The 26336-nt window shown below is 44.8% G+C and overlaps 1 protein-coding gene across 3 annotated transcripts in view; it reads right to left on the reverse strand.

Moving 5' to 3' along the window:
• Positions 1 to 624: 624 nt before the first annotated feature.
• LOC136764218 (LIM domain-binding protein 2) overlaps positions 625 to 26336 on the reverse strand; it is an 86760-nt gene continuing 61048 nt past the window's right edge. The window contains exons 4-9 of one of the 3 annotated variants that reach the window (XM_066718072.1): positions 23531 to 23653; positions 17152 to 17235; positions 11721 to 11844; positions 9867 to 9917; positions 8982 to 9130; positions 625 to 4323 (exon numbers count right to left, since the gene is read on the reverse strand). In XM_066718072.1, coding sequence (XP_066574169.1) covers positions 4093 to 4323; positions 8982 to 9130; positions 9867 to 9917; positions 11721 to 11844; positions 17152 to 17235; positions 23531 to 23653 — 762 coding nt within the window. In that variant the 3' untranslated portion in view covers positions 625 to 4092. Of the gene's footprint in view, positions 4324 to 8981; positions 9131 to 9866; positions 9921 to 11720; positions 11845 to 17151; positions 17236 to 23530; positions 23654 to 26336 lie in introns of all 3 variants that reach the window. The other 2 variants (XM_066718070.1, XM_066718073.1) reach the window with 2 other exon arrangements.

The following is a 26336-nucleotide window of genomic DNA, read 5'->3' on the forward strand; positions in this document are numbered from 1 at the left end:
AAACTGTGTCACTATTGCAACCATCCTTGTTTTTAAAATAGTTTAACAAGAAAACAATTTTTTACTGTATATTAATTATAAAAAAAGAGCATTCAGATTGTAGAGAGATCAATCTTAATTTGTGTGCCAAATGTAATTATAGCTTTTGTAATGGAGCAATCTAAAAGCACTTTTATGCTAGACACAGGCTCCAGGGTAGTGCTGTTTTTTTCAGACAGCAGTGATTCAGAGCCATATGAGCATCAACATTATCCAACAGCCACAGAAGTGTGAATCCTAGGTTATATTTAAACCATGAGAGAGGAAGATAGTTGTGTCAGCAGTGCTTTTTTAAACATGCTTTAATATTGCTTCTAGATCTGCTCAATTCCCATCAAGGTTGAGCTCTATCCTATTATGCCGCACTGTGGAGTAGTGGTTAGGGCTCTGGAAGGTTGTGGGTTCAAATCCCATGTGCTGTTGTACCCTTGAGCAGGTACTTCACTTAGATTGCACCAGTAAAATGCCCAGCTGTATAAATGGGTACAATTGTAAGTCGCCCTGGATAAGAGCGTCAGCTAAATGACAAATAATGTAATGTAGTAATATTCGTATTAAAGAAGAGGAGAGTATCAATTGCTCAGCTCATGTTACCACAGTTTATTGGCACACGTAATGGGAAAAGCATACATAAAATACACCAGTTATGACACAAAGACGCTTCGCTAATATTTTACATGTTGTGCTGAACAATATTAATATGAGGATGAAACAAACTGCGAAATCTGTTAGTTTCCTTACAAATGTTCACATAAATACACAAGATCAACAGAAGACAGCTGCGGTCTTTCTGTTTCCGTTTGTTTCTGGTTGCAAAAAATATCAAACATGGAATAAATGATAATACTGATAAGGACTAATAAAACCATCAGATGCAACTCAGGTACATTAAAAACACAAAAGCTGTAATATTCAGCTGCCCTCCATGTTACAGGTTTCATGGCTTTTAAGATGTCTGGATCATTAGCTTATTTACAAAGCTTCAACCCTTGAGACAGTGTTCCCCAACTGAGGGTCAGGACCGGCTGGATATCCTTTAAAAACCTTGTTAAAAATGTAATTGAAATAAAATTAAGTTTTAACAACACCAACAACAAACAAATCAAGACTCGCTTTCAGATTCAGATTTTTTTTCCTTCACCAGACACTCACTGTGTTGCAATATGCATCATTTTGCTTTTCACTCGGCACATTTTCTCTCTCTCTCTCTCTCGCTGCAGATAATCACTGTACACATGAACAAGTCACGCTGTGCAAGGAATGCAGGGTTTGGATATAAAGAATGCTGCTGAAAATATGCAACTCATTTCTGTGGGGGTTGCCGTTCACAGTGGCCCTGCTGTAGACCTGCTCTTGCCAAGACCCGCTGGCCCCGTGTGCTGGGGCGTGGTGTGAGGGCTGAGCTCCATCGCGGAGATGCCCAGCAGCTCTGCCGTCTGGATACGAGGGCCGTGAACGAGCCTCTTGGGGCCCGAGACCCCCTGCGGGATGGATCCCAGTCCCGCTGCTGCCAGACTGGAAAATGTGTCCGTTCTACCTCTTCCACACGTCGAACACAGGAGCAGTGCACTGAGGCTCAAGTCCCTCTAGGAAATGCGAGTCCCACAGTCCGGGCAGTGCTGGTTTCAGTGTGGACAGTGTCATGGCTGGCTGGCATTCCCCATGGGGGCGGCACACAGCTGACCCTGCCAGGGTCTCGGACGGGCTCGAGTCGGCCAGACGCCCACGGGCTCCATAGTGTTCCCAGTGAGCGCCGCGCCGGTCCTCCCCACGAGGCTGTCCTCGGCTGTTTGCACTGGGGACTCGCAGTGTGAGGAGAAGCAGCTGTCTCAAGAGTCTTGGAGTATTCAGAGTGCGTGTGTGTGTGTGTGTGTGTGTGTGTGTGTGTGTGTGTGTGTGTGCGTGTGTGTGTGTGTGTGTGTGTGTGTGTGTGTGTGTGTGTGTGCGTGTGCGTGTGCGTGTGCGTGTGCAAGCTGCCTCCCTCCCTCTCCCATTAATCACAGGAGTTGCATCCATGAGCAGAGTTGATTAACAATTGGCGATTCCCAATTAAGATGATATGTGACTAACCAAAAAAACTAATTACATGTTCTAAAATCATCATAAAAAATAACCCACTTCTAGCACATATAAGCACAGTAATCCATTTAAGTTTACTCTGCCATGGAACTCTGTAAAACTGTGATAATTGGTCAAACGATTTCTTAACCAGATGTTTGTTCTTTTCTGGGCTTGTTCAACTTCTTGCCATGTACAGCAGTTTTGATCGTTCAATACTAAATGATCAATAGAGGGTTTATCGCCCGTTTGCCGTCCAGAAACCCAGTGGTAGACGGACAACAACAGAAAGCAAGGGGGGGACAGCAAAAGTTCAGTTCACATAATACAAATTATATATATACAGCTTTGCAAAAGAAAAACAACAAAATCACGACTTCAGCAGATTCTGGTTCGCAGGCCTTTTCAGGCTGAAGAGCGGGGGTCTCAGACTCATCCCTGGGGGCTGCAGTGTCATGTTCCAGCCCTGGGATTGTGGGAAGGGAGTCCAGAGGGAGCAGGTCCAAATCAAATGGCAAATCAAAATGGCAATAGCCTATAATCGGCAGCACACCCACCCCCACTCGTTCAACACCTCGACCGGATGGGGGTGCCTTTAATAACGCCACCGAAAAGCCTCACTATAAAGGACACGGTGTCTTCAAGTGTGGTCCACATTTTTACATCTTCTGCAAAAGCCCGACACACTCCATTTAGTGTAACTGAAAGTGCCAAGTTTAAATCACTTGTGGGATGATCCAAACTGCAGAGTGACATTTAACTGTGGTACTGGTGTTGACTTTAATTTAGTTGTTATAAGTATTAGGCCCATAGATCAGGGTATAGAGAATTAGAAATGAAGTATTGTCAAGAAAGGCCTAAACATCACAATCCAAAGTATGGGAGTAATTTAATACCACTGTTGGGAGTAGATTTGTTGTAAAAAGTGGGCTCTTAACCAATATCAGAGAAGACCAATGAGCCGAAACCAGTGTACAGGGAAAAAAACCTCAAAGAGTAAACGATGCATCCATCTTGTTCCTCTTACCGTCCCATTTCTTATTCCTTCAAAGCCACAGAGTTGTGGTTGTGACCACATGATGGCGAGAAAAGGGCAAACCGGAACGGAAAAATCAAAACAAACAGCATTGGTAGCTTAAAATGTAAAAACGAGGAATTAAAATATTTGGAATATCTCCGAGCGCATCATCATGTTATTCAGTACAATCTGGAGCATGGACTGCGGATAAAACAAACACGAAACGTTTGCCACTTTTTATATCAAAGTTCAAATGGGCTTTCCGTTCAGGAACATGGAAATCCGCTGAAAACGTGTCTTTCCTTAAAAAAAACGTTTCTTGCCACCCCCCCATTGGAAATATACATGTCTTTATAACAAACCTGTGATTCAGTCCCAATCGGGAATCACTGGACCCCATCTGTCGACGCCGTCCGTACTAGTCCCGTCGGGAGAGGCAGCTGTGGCCGAGGGGAGCACTAGAGCAACCCACAGCAACACGCCTGCGAGACTGTGTGCGTGTGTGCGTGTGTGCGTGTGCGTGTGCGTGTGTGTGTGTGTGTGTGTGTGTGTGTGTGCCTGTGCTAGACTTACCACAAAACACCTGTGGCCGCTGTTTGTTCGAACTAGGAAACTCTGCCTTCGTGAGTGCAGCTGCCAGCTGGGATATGTACAGTGAGCGAGGTCTGCAGTGCGCCCCCTGCTCGATATCGCACACACTTTTAAATTGTGTGTATGTAGAAATGTATATTTATAATATGTATATTGAAGTCTTTTTTTTAAACCCCCCTCCCCACTTCCCCTTCCCCACCTTTGCCAAAATCCTCAAGCCTTACAAGGAAAATTAACATTTGCTGTAAAATATTTCAGGGACCTCACACAACCGTAGTGTTAACTGGACACCCACAGAGCATACAGCGCGTTGCTGAGGAGGAAAACAAAACGAATACGAAACTAAGACCCCAGCTCCAGGCGGCGGCAGCGCGCTCACCGCCGCTCTACTGGGACGGCTGGGGGGCCGTGCTCTCTGGCTTGCTGTCCTGGTTGTTGGCCGGCTTGCTGTTCCACGGGCTGTTGTTTCCGAGCGCCGGCGAGTTATTGAAGTCCTCCTCGTCGTCGATGCCGTTGGCCGCGTCGTACTGCGTGTTCTCCAGCCGCGTGATGAGCCGCTCGTCCTCGTCCCCAAACTCCCCTCCCATGAGCGTGGGCTCCCCCACCACCATCACGTCCTGCCGACACAGCCAAGCACACGGGTCAGTTTCAGTCGCCCACCCCGCTGCACCGCGCTCAGGCAAGCTCAGGGGAAGGAAGGGTTTACAGTCAGGAAGGGGGCAGCGGCGCACATCTGTACATCTCTCCCGATTTACGTTCTTCACTTCAATGAGACAGGGAAAGTGAATGGTTAAGACAGTTTCAGTATTAAAAAAACAACAATATATGCAAATTACAGCCACAGAAATGCAGATAACACTGGTTCACTGATGCTGGAAGTGATCCTGAACGCAAGGGCAGCCGCTACGAGGGCTCTGTCTGCCCCTTCTCCCCCTCTTTAAAACAAATCATTTGGAGTGACACGTCCAGTATTGGAATCGCCAACTGGTTCAATCAACTCGGCTCACTGCAGCGAACGCAGAGATGCAGACAACACACACACACGTCCTGTGAAAGCATGCACCACCACGCCATCTGCTTTTCACTCGCACTACGAGCCGAGGGCCCCCGGCCTCAGAGGAACAGCGATGGACGGGGGATTGAAGGAGCCCCTTTACTGGGAAAACTGCCGGCTGCAGGCCATGGTGCCCTATACTCCCCTGCGGAAACTTAATCCTGGACACGCTGCTGATGTGCCTTGATTTCACAATTTAATGGCCAGCAGGATTTGATTAACATGTATGTATCACAAAGTGTGAACGCTATTTTATTTCCACCACATAGAAAATGTAATTGTTTTGTATAGTAGTATTGACATCAAATCATGAGCACAATTTGCTTTCAAGTTGGAAAGTAATAAAGTATCTTACTTGGCTAAGAAATACAAATGACTCACACAAGGGAAGACTAAAATGGGACCCCAAAATATTCCTGTAGAAAGCCTAGAACAAGTCTAGCCACTTGGAGAGGCGAACACTCAGAGCCCAGGCTTCTCCGTGCTTTTAATAACCGCCGGGGAGGAGTGTTTACATACATGAGGGAGAGGCGTGCACGGGGTCTGCATGGACGTGACAGAGCTGAGTGTGAAGACCTCAGAGAACTCTTTGCAAGGTCAAGCAAATAAACTACGGTACATCGCACTCTGTTGAAACCGATCAATACCGAAAACACACTCCACACAGTCAACACAGTCAACACAGTCTCGCCTATCAGGGCAGAGGGAGGGGGAGAAAATGTTCTGCAGGAGTTCATAGAAAGCCTTCTGGACCTGCAGACGAGTCCTCTCTCTCAGTGAATCAGGACAGGAGCCTGGAAAATGCAAACTGGAAAGCAGAGGAGTTTAGTAAGTGATGGTTTGAGGACCTTCTTCTTCACTTATTCCCTGAGAAGGAACTCCACAGAGTTTTCACGTCTCCCTAAAGCAGGAACCTTTCAGGCGCATTGTCTTGTTTGCATACCAAGCGAGGCAACCGTGTATTTATTTTTTTCCTCGGGATTTAACATGACGTCTCCTCACATAAAGGCCCCTTTATCACACACAGTGGCTGGGGACCTATCAGTATCCACCCTTGTTGGAAGTAGATGCTCATTTAATCGTCAGGAGGCAAAAGGCAAACTGCATCTCTAGCTGTGCCAACACACTCTTGTTCTCCTTTGTGTTGCCCGGTGCATCCTGGGACGCGGAGGGACTGGCGCGTGCGTCGAAATGGGAAGCACTTCACTGCTCATTTGTCTCGCGTCTCTATAAAAGCGCGCACGATGTCCCCATGCTCCTGATGCTGGAAGAAACGCTGCACAAGTTTTTTTAGTTCATCCAAGAATAGAGCCGCACTTCAGATCCCCCTTCCCTGTTAGCGAGCCAGAGGAATCCCCTCGCCACCGCCGACACACTCCACGTTCAGCTACTTAATTATGGTAATTAATTTAGGTAAGGTTTTCACTAAATAACAATATACACACTGATTTGACAATTTGCATAGCTAATTAAGTCATTAGCAAAAAACCTGCTGATTGCCAACAAGCCCAGAATTTGCCATCTGTTATTCCACGCTGCCTGTCACCTCGCCCAGCGCAGGGAAGCCCAGTGTGTGTGTGAATGTGCAAGAAAACGAGCGCACAAATAAATGTGTACCAGTCTGTCCAGCTGGTGCTGTACGCGAGGATGATTGAGAGTATTAATTACAATTACATTGATAACGTTTCCTACTCATGTCATTAACGCCGGCCTGGGAGCGAACAGTAGTGAGAGGAGGTCTCACTGCAACAATGGCAACTGGTGTCAACGTGAGGAGATACGTGTGACAGCCTTCCCCCGATCTGCAGACCAAGACGAAGACTTTTTTTTTTTTTTACTGAAAGCCGTAGATCCCTTCAGCTCCAAAAGCATTGAGGGGTTGGGAAGTGTAACCGTTTATTAGTCTGGGATGGCTTGTGTGTTACTCCAGTGCAAAAAGAGGATAACACGTTTGGGGTAGAAAGTTAGTTCCTCTCCCGGGAGTCTGAAAGAAAAGTTTTACCTGTATATAGTAATGTATATTTTGAAAAACATAGCGTGCATTTAATTAATTGATTTGTTTCCCTTTTATTCTACACCTTCATCCCCGCTGTGACCCACATACTGTGTTCTGTATATAATGATCAATAGCGCTTCCCTTTTTCAATGCAATGCAAGCACGGCTGATCAGATCCTGTGTACAATTTAAAAGAGTTCCGTCTGGACCGATGCAGCCACGACAGAGGACAAGGTGAAGTATACAGGAGGCGAAAAAGCAAGAAGTTGTTCACCAGTTGTCTCATCACTGCAGTTTGCCAGTAGAGGTCAGTGTTGAATATGCAATGTTAGATGTCGCGTTTTCCGCTCTTTCGTTCTCCCACATGGAAACCACGCAGAATGGCTCTGCGTTGTCATCGGGAGCATGCAGCCGTGTACCTGGCCTCCTCGGACGAGTGCGACGCGTGTAGTCCGTGTGTAACTGTGTCTGCTATCGGGACGTGTGTATCTATACAGGAGGCAGAGGGAGGGCCACAGTAGGCTGCTGTTACACAGAAACAACCACAGTAAAGCAAAGGGCTATCGGCACGTCCCCCCGTGGAAACCCACAGACAGGGGAACGATCCAACGATGTGTGTTTTTAGTGCTGATACAAACCAGCAAACAGACACATTGCATCCAAGGAACACAGTTGTTTATTCCACTACTTAAGAATATATTTTTGGGAGATTATTGCATGTATTTAGCATGTTTTTTAGTAGTTAGTTTCTTCCATGTTGAGTATTTGTATTTATATTCCCCCCACCTCCCTCCAACCCCCAACCTCACACACGCACAGACACGCACTGGAGTCCAGTCTAATTGCCCAGGTGGACTGGATGCTTAGCTCCCTATCCGAGTTAGTGATGAGCTAAGTCTTCAGTTGACAGAGGTGGAGAATCACTGGAAAAGAAGAGCACCGTCTTAGTTTTCTTTTTAACGAAATACTTAATAATAGTTTCCGAATAAGAACCATTAACTGTGGCCTAAACCTCTTCCCACAATGCACCGCGCGTCCGAATATCTCTACGGAACTGTATCGGGAAGGGAGTGTTATTCTCAAGTGCGTGATGTTGCCCCAGCATATCATTCAGACGTATGATATAGACATATATAAATAGACAGATGTAAGTACGTAGGTAGGACTGCCTCAGCCATGATTACACTAGGGTAAGAATTAAGGAAGGCAGTCTAAACACTACAGAGGCAACCGGAGTTGACTGGTTCTGCTGTGACAGGAGCGATTAGGACAAGCGCTGCGCTGGCGGTTTTATTCGCCCCTGAAAAACGATACGCGGAAGAGAGGACAAAGTTTTCCTTATTTTTAGTCCTTATTCTTCTTCAGCGCCGGGGAAGGCTCGGTTAAACACTTGGCCCTCGAGTGTATCCAGACGGAGGCCAAAAAAAAACAAAAAAAACCCCAGCTTATTATTCGACGCTGCAATGCACCTGTTAGCAAGAGGTGAAATATTTCACAAGGGTTTAAAAAGCAGGCCTTTAGCGTCTCTGACCTCTGGGAAGCAATTTTACAGAGAGTGGTGGGTTCCCGGGCTTGGAGGTGCCACTGTTTATTAGTCTGCGGTGGCTTGTGTGTCGACTTGGGCGCGCAAAAGAGGCTGAAAGTGTTTCGGTGTGGTGCTTTGAGATAACGCGCTTTGGAATGAAAAGTTAGTTAATCTTTCCGGAGCCTGAAAAATAAGTCCGCCGTGTAGTCATAGCTGTACGGTGGGGCCGGAGTAAACCGCCAGACTCAGGGATATCAGGGGCCTTGCGCGGCACCTCATCACCCCGCTGGCTTTCTTATCCCCCCCACCCCCATCTGATGTATTTTTTATTTCCTGTATAATGTAAATCCCAGGTGTGGATCGCTCCGGCGGCCGTCTCCAGACACAGAGGACGGCTTCGATTAGAGGCGATTCCACAAACTTTGACTGGCCCGTATTGCAGGAACCGCGGTGAGTAACTGGGACAAAAACATGATACATCCCTTTATAACGCCCTTATTAAAAACAAAACCAAGTACCGGAAGAGAGCACTTTTTCCTGGAACGTAAATCCTAAAACACAGACCTACATGAAGTCTTAAAAGGGGCCTCTCACAGCCAACAAATTTCCGCCGGACTCACGGGCTGAGACGTGGCCCCGGAGCCTGGCTTCGCGTGGGAGCGGCGGGCGTTTAAGCTAGAAGAGTGAAACGGATGCTTACAGGTACCTGACTGGAGAGGCTGAAGTTGCTGGCCGGACTCCGCTTCTTGCTGTTGCTGTTGGTGCTGTTGCCCACGCTGCTGTTGGACGCGCTGCTCGCCGAGTTCTTCCGTTTCCGCCTCTTCGTGGTCGTTTGTCTCGTCGGCTCGGCTGGAGCGGAACGGGGGAGACGGACAAAGGCGGGGAGAAGAGAAGAAAATCAAAGCCCAGATCCTGCCGGGAATGTGCAGTGGGTGTTTCTAAGCTGATAACAGACGAGGGTTTATGGCAACGTCCTCGTGTGTCCGTCCCACTGCGGCTTTTAACATATTCGCCTGTGTGTACACAAGTGTTATTAAACAGTGTTTTAACATCTCCCCAGACATGCACTAGTAAGAATGAAGCCCCAGTTGAGTTGGCTTTCACATAAATGCTCAAAAATATAAGAGTCTGTTAAGGTAAAAGGCCCTCTGTGTCACTTGTTATTTTGTGTGTTTAATTGCGTCTCTGCCCTGGGTTCAGCCAGGTTTGCCTCTCCTTTATTTCCAATGCAGTATGAATGCAGTGAATAAAGCATCTCTTCCAATAGCCTGGGCTCTAGGACTGGCCTCGATTGTCTACAGCGCTGTGTTGTTTTCACTACGGGACTGCAGGACTTCATAACTCAATCACAGACTATTCAGAAATCAGTGGTGGGGCGTTTTGAGAGTGAATGTGAGCTAAATTTAGGTTATAAATACGGACACATGTAGCCGTTTCTTATATTGCTTTTGAAATATGCCGTTTGTGATAATGATTGAGCATTCATGACACGAGAAAGTGTTTCATAACATTGCATCTACGACTGGGCTGTCCTTCCAGTGAGACCAACTGGCATTACAGTTTCGATTAGAAGATGAAAAAGTACCTTTTTTGTGATTTGTAGGGAAAATTTCCGTTTTGAAGTTCTGTGGGTGTCCTGCTGAAACCGGAGCCAGAGGGAATTTTGTTTATTAAAGTAATTAGCGCCATAAAACTGAGAAACACACAAAGACCTGCATAATGACAACTGAGAAGAAATGAAGATGAAATTAAACTTTTTTTTCCCCTTTTTAATATATATATACATATACATATATACAGCCAAAATATGTATTGCGTTTTGTGTGCAGCAATTAAATTTAGTTTATTCAATTTGCAGCACAATTTGCAGTATCAAGGGTTTAATTTGGAATCTAAAGAAATACATTTTTACTTGGAATGTAAACTACAAATGTGTGTTTAAAATGATAATAATGAAGGTTTAAGCTATGGTTTAATGGGCATGCTCTCTGTGATAATTCCTGCTACTCGCTGGAAAAGCATGTCGTCGGGATTCAGTCACAAACTTTATTTATTTCACCAGATGGTAGAATTTCTACAGCTGAGTGTTTATTATTAAACACTTAATCCGTGAGATTTCGCTGTTATCGTGTAAGAGTATTTAACAGTTTTAGCAATAAATAAGCTGCTTATTCTAATATTTACAAGAAAGTCTGAAATTGAAATAGATCTTTGAGGTTCTTACTAATCACACCAAGGGAGATGTTTTAGAAGAATTTGAATGAAACACAGAAGGAAAAAAATACATACATTGCTGGGAGAAAAACCCACCTATGTTTTTAACCTTTCATCGACTGAAATGCTTTGGTCTTGTTATTACAAATAAAGTAAGCTAACCTAACACAACCAGGAACACCTCAATTTGGCATCAGTTCCCTTGTTTACCTCAGAAACAGCCTGTTTACAGCCCTGCTTGACAGAAAGGAATTGAGTGAAACCTATTCTGGTATCCTTACAAAAAATAAAATAGTAGGATTTCCATGTCTGAGTTTCAGGTTATCAGCAAATGCATGTCTACATCCTTCCTGACAAAAAAGCGCACTGTTCCAGATTAGAGAAGAATGAGGAGAAACTCGAAAACTACAATCACGAAAACAAGGCCACGGCAGCGTGCAGGCCACAGCGCCGTCAATATCGCCGCTGATGAGAAACAATCGCACAAACAGTCACAAACAGAGGTCACTGCTTCTGCCCTACGAGCGAGCGCTACCGGTCTGCCATGTGGATGCATTGCGCTCTTATCAAGCACAGACGTGCGTGAAGTAACACTGGCCTCTACTGGGTCCTTTAAACGTGTTATCTCCTTTCTTTAAAAGCTCAGTGCTTCTGTGTACGGCACGTAGGACTGGGATGTGTCGACAATCCCTCTGTGTAACTAAACGTTAATACAGGCCGACAGCTTAGTCAGTCGCTCCTCTCGAGGGCTCACCCTGCGCTACACACGCACGTCAAACACTGCTCTGAGTAAAAAACATCTCAAATGGAAGCTCAACTTCCCAGATCCCTATTTCGTCTTTTTCATTTTCTTCTCTGGCTTTCTTCACTACTCTCCCTCCAACCGGTTCACTCTAATGACTGCAAGTGCGTGTGAGTTGCCTTTCTCAGTCTGCTCTTCTCACCCTGCATCTTCACTGCAGAGAGAACTGGGATCTCTTAATATTTAATGCCGAGAGCTGATTATTTCTAACGAGGAGTCCGGCTAGCGCTGAAAATAAAAGATGCTTTTGGTTTCCAGGTCTCACAATCAACACTACGCTGTGCATCACAGACGACCACAAGACAAGCCGTACAGGAAATCATGCAGGACGCGCACAGAGACGGGTGGGATTCTGGGTACAGGGTGGCACGCCAGACATCAGCCAACAGCAAAGCGTGATTTTAAGGAAGGATGCTTCAATACCTGGGGGAGCCACCATTCTTTGCCATTTCTGGAACAGGCAGGTTTTCAGGCAGTCTCGGGGGCTGAGGTTGTAGGTTTTGTGTCTGGACATCAGTTCCTGCATAGGCTCCAGTATGACGCACAACTGTTAAAGAACACATGGACATCAAATATAAACACCCGACACTACATTTCACACGTTAGTTTGTTTCACTGTGAGAGGAAAACCAAACCAAACAAACAAACAAAAACAAGCCTCCGAAGTGGGAAAAGAACGGGAGTCTTCATCTGCTATAAGCACTGGGGCACAAATGAGCACAGGATTGGTCTCCAAGCAAACCTATCACATCTGTGCACCAGCATGAGAAACTGAAGGTTCCTGCTTGACCATGGGTGTAAGTTGTGTGTCTTCCTTGCAAAATAATACATGAAACTGTGACGCATAAAGGACTGAATATCTCCCCCCATTCCTTGTCTGGCTCTTGACTCTTAATCTACTCACAATTCACCGCCATTTCAACAAGCAAAAAAGCACATTTGGAGCAAAGGGGTCAGTCAAACCAAGCAGTGATTGACATTTGACACATCATTAGAACAGAGACACCTATAAAAAAGTAAATGTGCTATAGAAACACCCAGAAACTGCTTTATGTAAAAAAAAAAAAAAAAAATATATATATATATATATATATATATATATATATATATATATATATTAATTATTTACACATATTGATTACAACTATTTTGGAGACGAAGAGAAACTAACACAGGCATGATATTTTCACACTTTACTACTTGCAATAATTTAAAACTACTTTCCTCATAATTGGCTGAACAGATCTGAGGCTAACGGCATTAGCATCTATTCCCAATACCCTGTTATAAGAAACATTTGGGGATTCGATCCTTTCCTTATTAGTATTGGGAAAATTACTTTCTTCACAAGAAATAACTTCTAATGCAAGACTGAAAAAAACAAACGTTATTGTGTTTGCTGTGCAGTACCTACTGATAACCTCTGAGCACGATGAACTGCAATAACAACATGCCACAGAGGACTGGAGGAAGCCACAGTTCAAAATACTTTAGGAAAGAGAGCGCGTATGAGTCTTGGGTTTATGTGAGCATTGTTCGAAATGTGATTGTTATTCATTACTTCATTAAGAAAAATTGTTTAATTCAACAGTGTGCAAGCTCATCGATTTCTCAAGGTTCAAAGTTCACGCATAGCTCTGGTTCAACCGAGCCGATGTACTGCAGGTTTAAGAGTACTTAAAATTAGGTCAGAATATCGTCTTGAGTGTAAAATCACCCACATATTCAATCTAGGCAGGGAAAAGCTATTTATAGTACAGCTAGATTCAAAAACAAACAAACAAACGGGGGAATTAAATCCCTTCTGTCCAATTTTCCCCTCGTCCTTTCCTGTTCAGGTCACTTTGGGTCACTCACTCCAGGATTACTCGGATGAAATGATAGCTTTGCAGCTCTCCTGCCGAAGGAGGGGCCTGCAGTGGATGCGAGGGCGCTCTGCACGGCCCGGTGCGCCGGGAACACGAGTGGGCTGCGGAAGTTAATTTTTAATTGCTTTCATTCACCGCAGGTCTGTATCTTTGCTTTACATCTCACACACAACAGGGAGGAGGCTGCACTTCTTGTGAAGACAACAATAATAACAATCCTCACCATCCTGCAATGTTCAAGTGTATTTTGTTGCAGGGTAGGTTTCAATGGTTTATTGCTTGAGGCCAGCATTTCTCCCAGGGTGATACAACACAAAAAAAAAGATGTTTGATTGATTTGATTACTCCAGTAACTGAATTACTGTCTGTCTCCCTCATAGGCTCAGTTTATTCACAGATCTGTTGGTCAGGATTGACCCGGCTGAGGAAGGGGCTTGTGTCTGGTGTCTGATATGAAGAGACTGTGAATCCAAGATTTCATGGCATGACTAGATTTAACAAAAGGGAAACCTGGTTTGGCCATTACATTTTTTCCAGATTGCCCTTCATTTAAAAAAGTATCCAGCCTCTGACACAGCAATGAAACTGTTGCCACATATTGACACAATAAAGACCTCCAGGTCTTAATGAAGAGCAACCAGCTGACGGAGGGAATCGCCAGTGTTGCGGGGTGTTACTCCTGCCAAGATACAGTGTGGCAAGAGGCAGCAATTAAGCACTGTAAGAGCACGCCGAGGAGACACAAATGCTACTCGACACTCAAAGTTGAAATATCCAAACGGAGGCCCTCCTCTTGACTTGGGCTACGACAATGTTGTTCACAGAGGCCATATGGAGATCGTTACGCTCCACTCAAACACCTGTGCACCCACGGGAAACTGCGAACTGCAGCAGAAACACAAGCCTTCGCAGAGCGCCGTGCGGGCCTGTGGGTATTGGTGATTATGTTCGGATGAAGGGAAATGCGAGTCACTGACTTTCAGAGACACAGTTTGGCCTGTTATTCAGTTACACAAATAAATGTCAACATATAGTACACAGCACATGTATATATATATTTTGTGGGCCAGAAACCTCCTGGTTCAGAGCTGTAAGCTGTGGCTCAGTAACAATCCATGTAAGCTTTGTTTTTTTCCCCCCAAAACGAGATCTATTTTTACACTGAATTGTAGGAAGCCTGCAACACTAATAATTGTAAAAGCTCTACACTATAGCAACAGTCCGGCCAAAAAGCCTGCCTGGCTGTGAGCCAGAGAACTGCCATTGCATCTCAAAGCCCTGACAGACAGAGGCAATGGGAACTCTGGTTTATTCTCCGCCATGAAATCACACAGGATGCACCTCATTTTAATGCGGCTACTTAGAGCCCCTTCAAAATACAAAAATAATAATTTTTCCTTTGCTGTGCTACGTAGGCTTGTCTGCGTCTCCACGGCTAAATTTAGAGAACCTGTTGTGCTGGTAGTGCGACTCGTACAGAAACTGGGGTCTAAGACATTTTCTGAAACTGCATTCAATAGAAAGACCGGCTCTAGAGGAAAATAAACGAGTCACCCCCGCAACCCTGTTTTATTTTGTATTTTTAAACGTCCTGCCTTTTCTTTAACTACAAAATTTGAGCTGAAGACTGTAACCCACACCAAAGACAATCCCTTCGCCGTCGGATCCTGTTCTCGTCCGATAGGGAACATGAGACAAACCCTGTAAAGTCGAGCGCGTGGGACTGAGACTGGGCCTCGGTGTCTTGCCAGCAGGCTGCTCTGGAGCTTTCTTTGGCAAAGTGACGTAAAACAAATCCGAACTCATTTCAAGTCCACGGCCGAGGTGTGTGTGTTCGTTCCCGTGCAATTTCAGAGCCTCTATGCTGGTTGAAACCAACCTAGTCTTTGGAAAATTTGTTCTCCAAGTTCTCTGTATCCATGTATTTTTCTGGTTCGAACTCAAAGATGGTTGAGACGCGTGGCCTGGTTTTTGTTTATTTCTTTTTGCAAGGGGGGGATGTGGGGGTGGGCTGACGGCAGCCTGCAATACCGAAGTCTTACCCTAATGCTGACTGCAGTATGAATATGTAAAAAGCAATCGGTCCCTAATTACAGAGCAAGAGCTTCACAGGCCGACTGAGTAAATATTAATCTCTCAGAGGGCTGGTAATGATGCCCCTCCGAGTGTGAGGATCTAAGGATCCCAAGGCAGGGTGCATAAGCTTTATGCATCTCTGAATGTGTGCGTGTGTGCGTGTGTGTGTATGTGTTTGTGTGTGTGTGTGTGTGTGTGTGTGTGTGTGGAGGAGGAGAAAGCAGGGGGAGGAGAGAGAGAGAGGCAGAAGGCTGTGTGGGTGTTTGTGGAGGTGTTCAAACTCCAATGCTCGTGGAATTTCTACTCCTGAAGCGGAATTGTACTATTTGGACTAGAAAAGAATACGAGATGAATAGTTTCTCATTCACGCTCGGTGACTTAAAGGCCCTGCAGTTGAACACCTGTGCAACGCTTGCCGCGAGGAATGGTGACTGAAACACCGATATTTACTGTTGCCAAGAAGAGCGGAGAGGCGGGGACGGCACAGGCAGACGTGCAGTCACACACAGGTGCAGAGGTCTGTGCACCGATAACTCTGACTCAGCTGCAGGGGGAGGAGAGTCCGAAGAACGAAATAAATGGTGGAAATAGGAAGGAGACGAAATCCTTATATCTGTGGCCTCTTCACCCTGCCCATTAGGATGACACAGATGTTTCTTAGTGGTGAAATCCCTGCCAAATGTTTCACATTAAATACATGCATTCAAGAAGGAAAAGCACAAGTTAAGCTGGATTCTCGCGCCGATTATTTGCATTGAACGCTGTAGCCGGGAGAGGGGCACGTTCCTGCGAAGCCCCCTGCTGTTCCGAGACCGCTAATGAGGAGAAAAACTCCCCACGCCGACAAATCCCCAGGTGCCTTTACCGTTCCAGGGCTGGGACACAAACTACACTGCCACGTTCACGCATCCCACATCTCGGATTATAGATTCAGAGAGGTCTTTGGCCAGGCCTGCAACATCAACATTTTCACAAAGGAAAACAAACAAACAGATTGCCTCATGCAGTCCGCAGACAGTCCAGAGACTTTCAATTAGTGTGCATGTTTTTCTAATTAGTTTTTCATTAAGAAGATTATGAAGAAAAAAAACAACAACAGTCTGCAGTGAGTCTGATTTCGTCCATGGCCTGCGCTCTTGATGTTTTATTAATACATCTCACACAGGTATTAGCAGGGTAGAAGAAAAAAGGCCGCTCTGTCTCTGATAAACAGAGATCTTCTGTAAGTTATATAAAAAAACAAGAAGGGAAAGCAAGAGCAACAAGGCAGGATAAAAGGCCAGAAAGGAATACATTATAGAAACCAATGCAGAAAAATATAAATATATATATATCTTTCCTGTGTGGTGTAAAACACGAGCACTGCGTTCCATTGGGACACAATCACTGCCTTAATAATGAAGCCGTCTGAAGAAATCTCTTCAAAGACAACACCAGCAGATAACCGACAAGAAGGTTAAATATATATATATACTGGAACTTTATTATAGATCACAGGGATTTGAAGGCATGGACCTGCTCTCTGTTCCCAGCCATAATACACATGCATTGTTAATGGCATGTATATTGCGAGGGGCCATGTCACTCTTTCAAGCTGGATCTCTATCATGTCGCTCTCCTGCAGCTCTCCCTGTGAAGCTCAATCAGCGCCCTTTGAAAACAGACTCAACCTCCGAATGACAACACCGGGTTCAACCAAGCGAACGGAAGCGATCAAGGACTCCGCAGATCTTGCGCCGTCACCTTGTGTGACTGGCACTCTCTACTGCACCGCGCGGCACGGCTTCACAGCCACGGCTCGGTCCGTTACCATCGCAAAGGGAGGGCAAGTCCACTGCCCACTGCCCAAAACCGGTGCGTCCTCGGGGGCCACAGGGGTCTGGGCACTGAGAGAAAACGGGGCCACTTACCCTGAGGTAGTTGAGGGTGAAGTTCGTCAGCCCCATTCGGGTGATGTTCTTGGACAGCTGCTCCAGCACCTGGGGGTCTTGTGCCTGCAGGGGAACGAGAGTGGTGATTTTAGAGAAGTCGGAAAGGGCAGGGCTGGACCGCACAGCGCCCAAACCCCGACAAGCTCCAAGGAAAAAAATAATAAACGACAGACTAATAGCAAATGACCCCGCTAATGCCACTAAATGTCTGTGGCGTTATGGGGAAGGCAGAGGTTTTCTACCGCTCTTCGCTGCGGTACGAATACCACTTACAGGCCGAAATAAATGCGGCGGCCAGATATTGCAGCAGCATAATTACCTTTAAAAGGAATTCCTCGCACCCACGATCATTTCAGCAGGGTTTCAGCCACGGTGACATGTCACAGAAAATACGCTCTCGCTGCAATTACATAGACATCGGGAACTTGCCAGCTCAACACGTATTGAGAGTCCTTGAGTGGAACAAACCAATGAGGACTGCATTGACTTCTATTTAGCGGCAGTCAAAAGCTTACACCCCGTCTCAACTCGGTTCAGTCTACTGCAGTCTTTACCGTCTTTTCTCAGCTGAGTTCAACAAACTCTGAACATATATCAGCTGGTAACTACGCCTAGCTTAGAGGAACAATATCTATTAAACACAATGAATCAGAATAACATTGTTTACAGTGAAGGCTGGGAACATTTTGAAATATAACTGTTACTGTGAAAATTGTGATTTTGGTGTGTGAATATATATGTTGTATAGATATACTGTAGATTTATCCACAAATAAATAAAAAAAGGAAAATACTTCACAGGATAGATGATCCTTCCCTGGGCTGCACATGGCCAGATTGTGAACCCTATGAAATATGTATGGTGTCATCCTGACAAGAATCTCGCTGCAGAAAACCACAATGTGAACCCAGCTCAGACGGGAGGCACAGAAACCACGCTGGCCAAGAACACAGAACTGTATTTGCAACTGCACATACACAGACACACAATTTCATACACAAATATACTCATACACACACACAGGGCATACTTATATAGTCATGGCATCATCCACAAAACCTGTCTTGAGGGGCAACACATTTACTGCGCTGCGCCCTCTTTCTACACATACATATTCCGGATATAGCAATGAGATTCCTCCACACAGCTACAGATGCAGATTTAAATACTGCAACATATGAAGGGTTTAAATGGACGACCAACAGACGCAGAGGAGCTGGAGTTGCCCTGTGTGTGGATCCAGACTCAAAAAAGAAACAGCTCAAGGCCTGTTGTTAACGATGGCCACAGGGTGTATCTGGAGGACTATGACACCGGCCCTCAGTGTGGAGGCGCAGTTCACAGTGGGATGCAGGTCGGACAACTTCAGGCCGCAGGAAGAGCTCCCGGCCACTCTGTCGTCCTGTACATGAGCCCGTCTTCAGGGGAGGCTTAGATATTGAATTAGCCAGCTGAGTGACAGGTGCCTGGACTGTTCAAGCCCTTTGAATCCCCGGCTCGAACAATTCTTTTGAGTGAAGGGGCCACTAGATAAAAAGCCTGTAGAGAAGGAGTTGACCCATCTAGTCAATCAGCTAATCAGACCAGTCTGGTTAAAGAACAGAAGCCAGAGTGGGATTGTGTGTCTGACAGCCCTACCCTGCAGCTCAGATGGCCAACTGCCACAGCGCACCGGGCCGAACATCCCAGACAGCCCACTGACCTGTGCATTCGACCCCCCGAGACCGACCGCCGTCTCCGCACAGCTCTGCTGACCGGCCAACACGGAGCTCAGGGCGCGAGAGAGTGGCTGTCTGTTATTGGATGCAAGACAAGCCGTCGGATATGGTTGTTGCTTTATTGTGTGTGCTGGACAGCGATAAGATCTTAAACATCTATCCTGTCTACCTCTCAGTGTGATATGCCACGTAACAAATGCTTTCCGTTCATCAGCACAGTATGGGACATCTTTGCGTATGTGTTTTAAGAAAAAGCAAGGCTTTTTAATCTTATAAAACAGCAGGACTAACACACGATGCTTTACTGTGTCAATAAATGCGGGAAAGTGTTTAGCATGACATTATTCTAAACAACTGAAACCTAAGAGACACTTATCAATCACACAAAACAACCTGTAATTAAAAAGGGTCCCTGCCTCATAAGCAAAGAATGTGTGGAATTTTATTGGACTGATAAATATCAGCACTGAAGGGCTTATTAAGATTTACTTCTGTTCGGTCTCCCCTGTGACCCTACATCATATATATGGTGTTCATAAATCAGTTTTCTGTTCCCCCTCCTCTCAATGATCCGCTAATGACAAAAGAGCGTGTCTCAGGAATCTCGAATACCGCAACAAATAAACCAAAAATCAATATCAACACCGGGCGAGAGCAGGGCGCAGGGGGAGGACGGTTCACAGAAGCACCTGCCGAGGCCATGAAGGGAAAAAATAAGTTTAATTGTCAGCACAAGAATTATGAACAACACAGTCCGTGGGGAACCATCCGATTCCTATCTGCAGAACCCAGTGACATTTACTGCCCTGTCACTCACAGTTTAAGTGAGATCCACAGCACTCAGAGCACAATTGAGCCCTTTGGACTCTGCGCAGGGAAATGTCTTTTTGTGTAATTAACAAATGAATACATACATAATATAACATACAAGTGCAGATTTAATCCATGTCTGTTGATGTTGACTGGAGTCTTTAGCTGTGCATATATTCTCACTACAAGACCCAGAACACACTGCACTGGCAGGGTTGTGGGTCACTGAGCTCTCCTGGACCATAAAGACCATGTGGTTTCGTTACCCACAGAAAGCCACTCTGCCACAATGCCCAGTTTGCCACTCCTCGTGACACTTCTAAGATCCTACAGTCAACACAAGCAGGTGAAAGACATCAAGTCTTAAATCATATTTAAAATCTCTACATCAAATTCAATCATAATAATAATAATAGTGTGTTGTGCTTTAATGAAAGTGGGGTGATGATAGTGATGAATGCTGATGTAAAATACAGCAGGAAAGATTAGTACGACACGTTTAATTTGTAGGCTTTTTAGGTCTGCGCTTGAGAAACACTGAAGGCGCTTCAATGTTACTCAGTTACAGCGGTTTCTCTCTGTGCAGTCAGACAGAACTGCTAAACACCGCATTGTCATTACAATGAATGAAACAACCGGAGAAAGAAATATACATTACGCTACGCAACAGCAAACACACACGTCAATACATGTTCGAGATCATCGGTTTCTCAGCTGCATGCCCCACAAACACTTACCTTAATAGCTAATATTTTACATTACAGCAAAATTAGCGTATAGGACATAAACACTACATTAGCACATTGCGTTATACAAAGACAATGTATGCACATATGCAAATCCAACTGAAGTGCACAATGAGTTATTTAGGATACAGCATTTGTCCATCATATTTTACTCATGATAGTGATTTGCATTAACAACGAGCTGGCACATCTTTTGGGAATATCTTTTATTTTGAATCTGAAAGGGTTTATTTTCTCAGAAACCCAACTACCGAATCCCTCGTAGCTCGGAGTGTAGAATCTGACCGTTGTTGTAGTCGAAGAGGCAGTAAATAGTGAAGCTCGAGTGTGCGGTGCTGGCAGTGAAGGTGCAAAAGGAAAATCATTACTGTGGCGGTAAAACAATTAGGCCGACGAGAACTTTGAGCAATGTGCTTCCAGGGTAAACAGCTGCATTTAACACGGACAGCGCCGCTCGGCCCACTGGCGCGGAGAGAGCTGCACATTGTAAACTCGATGCGCTTTTTACTTCCAGTGCTCGATGCATGTGTAGATCAGGAGGGGTTCACAGGTTCTGCGTGTCTAAAACGTGTGGCCTGTCCACAGGATTTGAACGGGGCATGGTAGTTGGTGCTGGCGTGCTGGTATGAGAATGTCAGAAACAGCCACCCTTGCTGGGCTTGTCACGCATGACAGTATCACTGGTGTATCGAAAAAGGTCCAGCACCCAAAAAACACCCTGCCCACGGCAGTCCTGTGGGCGGAAACGGCTCGTCGATGAAAGAGGCTGAGGGAGGCTGACACAACTTGAGCAGAGTAACAGACGGGCTATAGTCAGTCAAATACAACAGTGCTCATGTGTGGGAGGAGACGGAACGGGCTATTCGGAGTAGAGATCCACTACCAGCCAATTTGCAACAACTATGGGAAGCAATGGAGTTGGCATGGGCTCGCATCCTTACTCGCTATTAGGGCGGTGAAACTAATAAAGCAGCCACTCAGTTTACATATAAAAATAAAAATCTTGTTAATGAATTTTGGGAACTTGGTCAATTTACAGCTATCAATTAGGTAGAATAAGTGCTGTATGTGTAAAGCCTGGGTCTCGATTCCTGGGCTGATACCTTGGCTTTAGACTTCAGTGACTTAAGAGTCCGCTCCCTCCTCATTAAGGAAAGCTATGATCAAAGGAAGGAGGTTCACAGATGCTTTGTGCTGCTGAAAACATTTCTCCTGCTTCTACAATGATCGTTTTATTTTTTTTGCATTGGAACGAAGACAGATACCCTCAGGGACCAATTTAATGGCTCATAATTCCAAATGGAGATCTGATTAAATCGGAGGTTACGTAGAGAGAATAAACCCCCACCTCAAATACATGGAGATATATGGATGATACCACCAATATCATGGTCTATGGTGGGACTCATTCTCAGAGCATCTCCCAGCTTGATTTGCAACTGTGATCATTAGGGAGTGTCGGCCTGTTTCTTTTTCTTCTTTGGTAGAGTTAAGAAAGCATAAAAGATGATCAGATTCTTTTCAGTATAGAGTCACTCGATAATTTGGTTTGTAATTCGGCTGGAAAGTACCTAACAACCCTGGGGAAAGCCCTACAATGCACAGTACAATACTTTTCCTGCCACAGCTGGGAGCCTTTCACAGAGATGAGGAGCCACACAAGGGAGTCCCATGGCTGTCACTACACCTACACTGGGCACAGACTAAACTTGATATCCTTGTGGGAATTCATTCAGGAGCCCACGTTAAACAGGTCCGTAAAAACTAAACTTTAAAATACGAGCTCCAAACAGACACTAGTTACTCGAAGTGCTGTTCTCGATCTTAATCATGTAGACCGATACCGATTTCAGATGCTTTTCTGTGAACCTCGAGTAAGAAATTCAACTTGCTGGTAGAGCAAATGGTTGAAGAGGATCGGGTGACCGGTCTGAAAAAGTTTTAAATCTTACTCAAGTCTGCTTATGATATAGTTCTTAAATTAGGACAAATACTAAATAAAAGCACAAACAACAGCTAGTTCTAACAGTGCAGCAATGAAAATGGACATGCACTGGCTGCTGGGTAAATGCTACAACCATTTCCTTCAGATACCAGTATTTACACCAGAAAATACACCTTCTGTGCTAGGATAAGTCCTTAGCGTTTGAGCAAAGCAGGGCTGAAGAACACGTCCGTCAGAGTTCACGCAGAACCTTCCAGAACTCCTCTTTTCGTACTGGAACCTTGGAAGCGTGCCGATGTTAACACACCTACTGTCCTCCAATAAGGACTGCCGAGTCGGTACAGTTTTTATATAAACTCCCTAGAAAATCCCTGACCCCGATGCCAATAAGACTCTCACCACCACCCAGGCAAGAAAAGCACAAAAGCGGCTTCACATTATTTTTGGTTGTGTGCTTTTCAACTCTCCTGCCATCCATTTTTCACCAGCAGCCGAGCTGTCATAAAAACGGGCAATTCAGGTTTTTATTCCTGGAGTAAACAATGAGATGAAGAATGAAGATTCTTCCCTACCCACCAAAAGCCAAACGACAAAACGATGGAAGATGGGAGCTTGAAGTGGATAATGGTCTTTTTCCCCACTTTTCAAAAGAACTTGACGGATTTCCCAAATGTAACAATGGCTGCTGTGTTCGATGAAATACACAACTTTATTAAATATCTTGAGCTCTGTCAGTGCAGCTGCATTTACCAACAAATGACAGGAGCTAGGCGACCTGTTGAGAAAGATACACTCAGCCTTTTCCACACATCATCTCATACTCCTACTTTCCTACTTATAGTGATTAAGAGTTTAATAGACAGCATATTTACACAGTGTTTAGGGGATTTATTTAATGTGCGGCGGTGTGCTGTAGCTTAACTGCTACAGTGCTTTAGAAACGCTTCCAGATGGGGGCACCTGTTTTATTTCAATCGTCCCTCAAAGGCATTGAAGGAGGAAGCAGAAGCCCCACTCCATCAACATATTACCAGCAGCAAGAGTCTGCGTCTATTCTTGAGACGGAAGGAACATACTTTTGTTCGTACAACAAGACAAAAGGGTTAAAGGGGAGCAATCTGGGCTTCGGCGAAACTTACATGCATGGCCAGGATGCTGCGCGGGACCAGTTCTCTGTACTGTCTGATTGTAAAGTGCCAAGTCTTAATCCTCATGAGGTCGTCGAACGTGAACTCGAGGATCAGGCGCCCTTCAGTACAAACCTGGAGATAGAGAGATGAAAAGGAAAAGTGTCGTTAGCGTTTAATGACATCAGGACATCAGGGTTAATGACTGCAGCGATGCCACAGGCAGCAGGCCGTGCTCAACGGCGGCTTGGTTCTGCGCTCTCTCTCGGTGCCGCTTCAAAGGGTTCGAGAACTCTGTCCACAACTGAGATCCGCTGTCCGCACAAGCACAGACTAAACTCCATTCTCTCTCTCTTTCAGGCCTTTAAGGTGTTACACATGTGCTAATTAACCAAGGGCAATTAAAACGGGCTTTTCCCAGATTTAAGTAAGAACAGTAGCACTAAACATGCATATTCCTCCAGCGCGACTCCCGCATACGAACATGAATATATTCATAGTGTGGCCTAATTTCTTCCAATCCTGACAGGTTTTGCATGGAAATTTGTGGGGAGTGTGATTTCTCAGATAAGTTTGTCTACAGAGGAAAAACAAGTTAGGCCTACTGCCGGAAATATAAGAAAAGCATTCTCGAAGCTCTTAATACTTGTTTATTTTCGTGTACATATTTCTTGTTCTTCAAAGGACACTATGGAATGATGGAACATTATTTCTAAACATGACTGTATACCGCTAATACAGACAAACCAACATAGCATAGGATTCCTGTAGTCAAAACTGTAGGAGCAACAAACTGATCCCTGCAATAACACAGCCGCACCAAGCTGAGAGAAATGTGATTCAACATGATATCGTCTAAAGCAAACGGAAAGAATTTGGTCTGGGTGGAAGTCATCTGGAGGACACTTATGTTTATTCGACACATTTTAAAAAAAGTTCAATCTTAATTATTATTCGTCATTATTTTAATTAATCCCTACACTTAAATTAAGGCTATTCAAGGAAATTTACATTTTGGGACAAATCAGATATTTCTTGCAATGTGGTCTCTTTGGGGACTAAATGATAAGAAACAGGATATTTGATAAATAACTTTGTTCCCCCCCAATCCCTATCTTTGTCGTAATTTTATAAATTGCAATATATAATCAGTTAACTACACATAAGAAACTGAAGAAATTAAGTTATTCTTCCCCAGCTGCTACAAGGACAATAAACAATGTAGGCAGAATCTGCTGTCCGCAGTTTCCTCTCAGCTTCTCTGGCTGAAATCGTGCTCCTCAAAACCCTTTGGCAAAATAAACCTCCCAGACATTCCTCAACAACATGTCATAAATAAGAGAGATGGGAGGGAAGTGAGAGGGTGATGTTTTTTCTGTGATCCCTTCCATTAAACATATCAATTATTTATAGCGTTTTTTATTATCAATATTAAAACAAGGGTATAATAAATAATGCTAGATTGTAAATCAGAAATTAAAAAGTACACACAAACACACTTATATATATATATATATATATATATATATATATATATATATCTCAGTAGTAATAATGAGACAGTTTAGACAAGTATCTCTATTTCACAAAGCGCAGATCTGGGCTGGTCAAGAAGTTGCAGTTAATCTAAACCTTTGCAAGGATCCAGGCTGTCGGTTTATCCAAACGCAACAGAATATCTAACAGCTGACGTTCATCAGATCCGCGGTCCGATCATTCACGTTTGGATCGGGAGGAGATGCCAGAACACAGCACACAAAAGCCACATGTCATTATTAGTGAATCCCCCCCAACAAACTATATTTATATGAGTTAGATGCTGGAAACACTAAAGAATCCCATGTTTTAAGTCAGGTTTTTATTTTGTATTAGTAGTAGTAGTAGTAGTAGTAGTAGCAGTAGTATCCTATCCGACTATGAAATCAGAGTCAATAAGCTCATTGGTCCCCTTCCCTCCAAAATGATATGGCAGAATAAACAAACAAACAAACAAACACATATACATCCAAATTCTATAAGCTAGACTGGTTTTCAAGACAAAGAATCTAAAATCAAAAGAGTAGCGCCAATTAAGGAAACATTTGCTGTTTTGCCGAATTCCTGTTACGGAACCCTGAGCTCTGACATTTTGTTGCCGTGGAAACCGAAATCAGCTGATTAGTTGGCATGGCAACAGAAACGATGTAATCCCGGCAGACACACTCTAATCAATGCCCCCAGCACAGATGGTCTCCCGAGGATCAACAAGAAAGAGGCTGCCAGGCACACGGGCGGTCACGTGGTACCACTAGACCACGCTAGAAAAGAAAACTAAAAAAAGAATATTTTTTTCTCTCCCTTAAAGCCCCCCCCCCACCACCCAACCTCCCTACAACTAGCGAATATGTCGTTTAACCCATTACGGCGCGTTGCTCTCTCGAACAGAAACAAAACAGCAGCACGGGATACTTAAAATCTCGTCCTGCGAGGCTCCCTGGAGGATGGCGAAAATGAGAAATTGGCACACAAGTTCACGATCTGGGGAAAAACACTCCACTCCCCAAAAGACAGAAAAAGAAAATAGCCGTCCCGTTTTAATGAGAGCGCCCTGCCCATTAGCCGCTTAACCCAAGGTTTCCTACTGCCATGGATAAACCCCCCTCTGCGTTAGCATCTGCATCTAGGTCTGCGGGAGCCACAAAGTTACCAGAGAGTGTGTGTGTGTGTGTGTGCGTGTGAGTTTGTGTATGTGTGTGAGTTTGTGTGTGTGTGAGTTTGTGTATGTGTGTGTGTGAGTTTGTGTATGTGTGTGTGCGTGTGAGTTTGTGTATGTGTGTGT

The sequence above is a fragment of the Amia ocellicauda genome, chromosome 12, assembly GCF_036373705.1.
Source record: "Amia ocellicauda isolate fAmiCal2 chromosome 12, fAmiCal2.hap1, whole genome shotgun sequence".
Classification (NCBI taxonomy): Eukaryota; Metazoa; Chordata; class Actinopteri; order Amiiformes; family Amiidae; genus Amia; species Amia ocellicauda.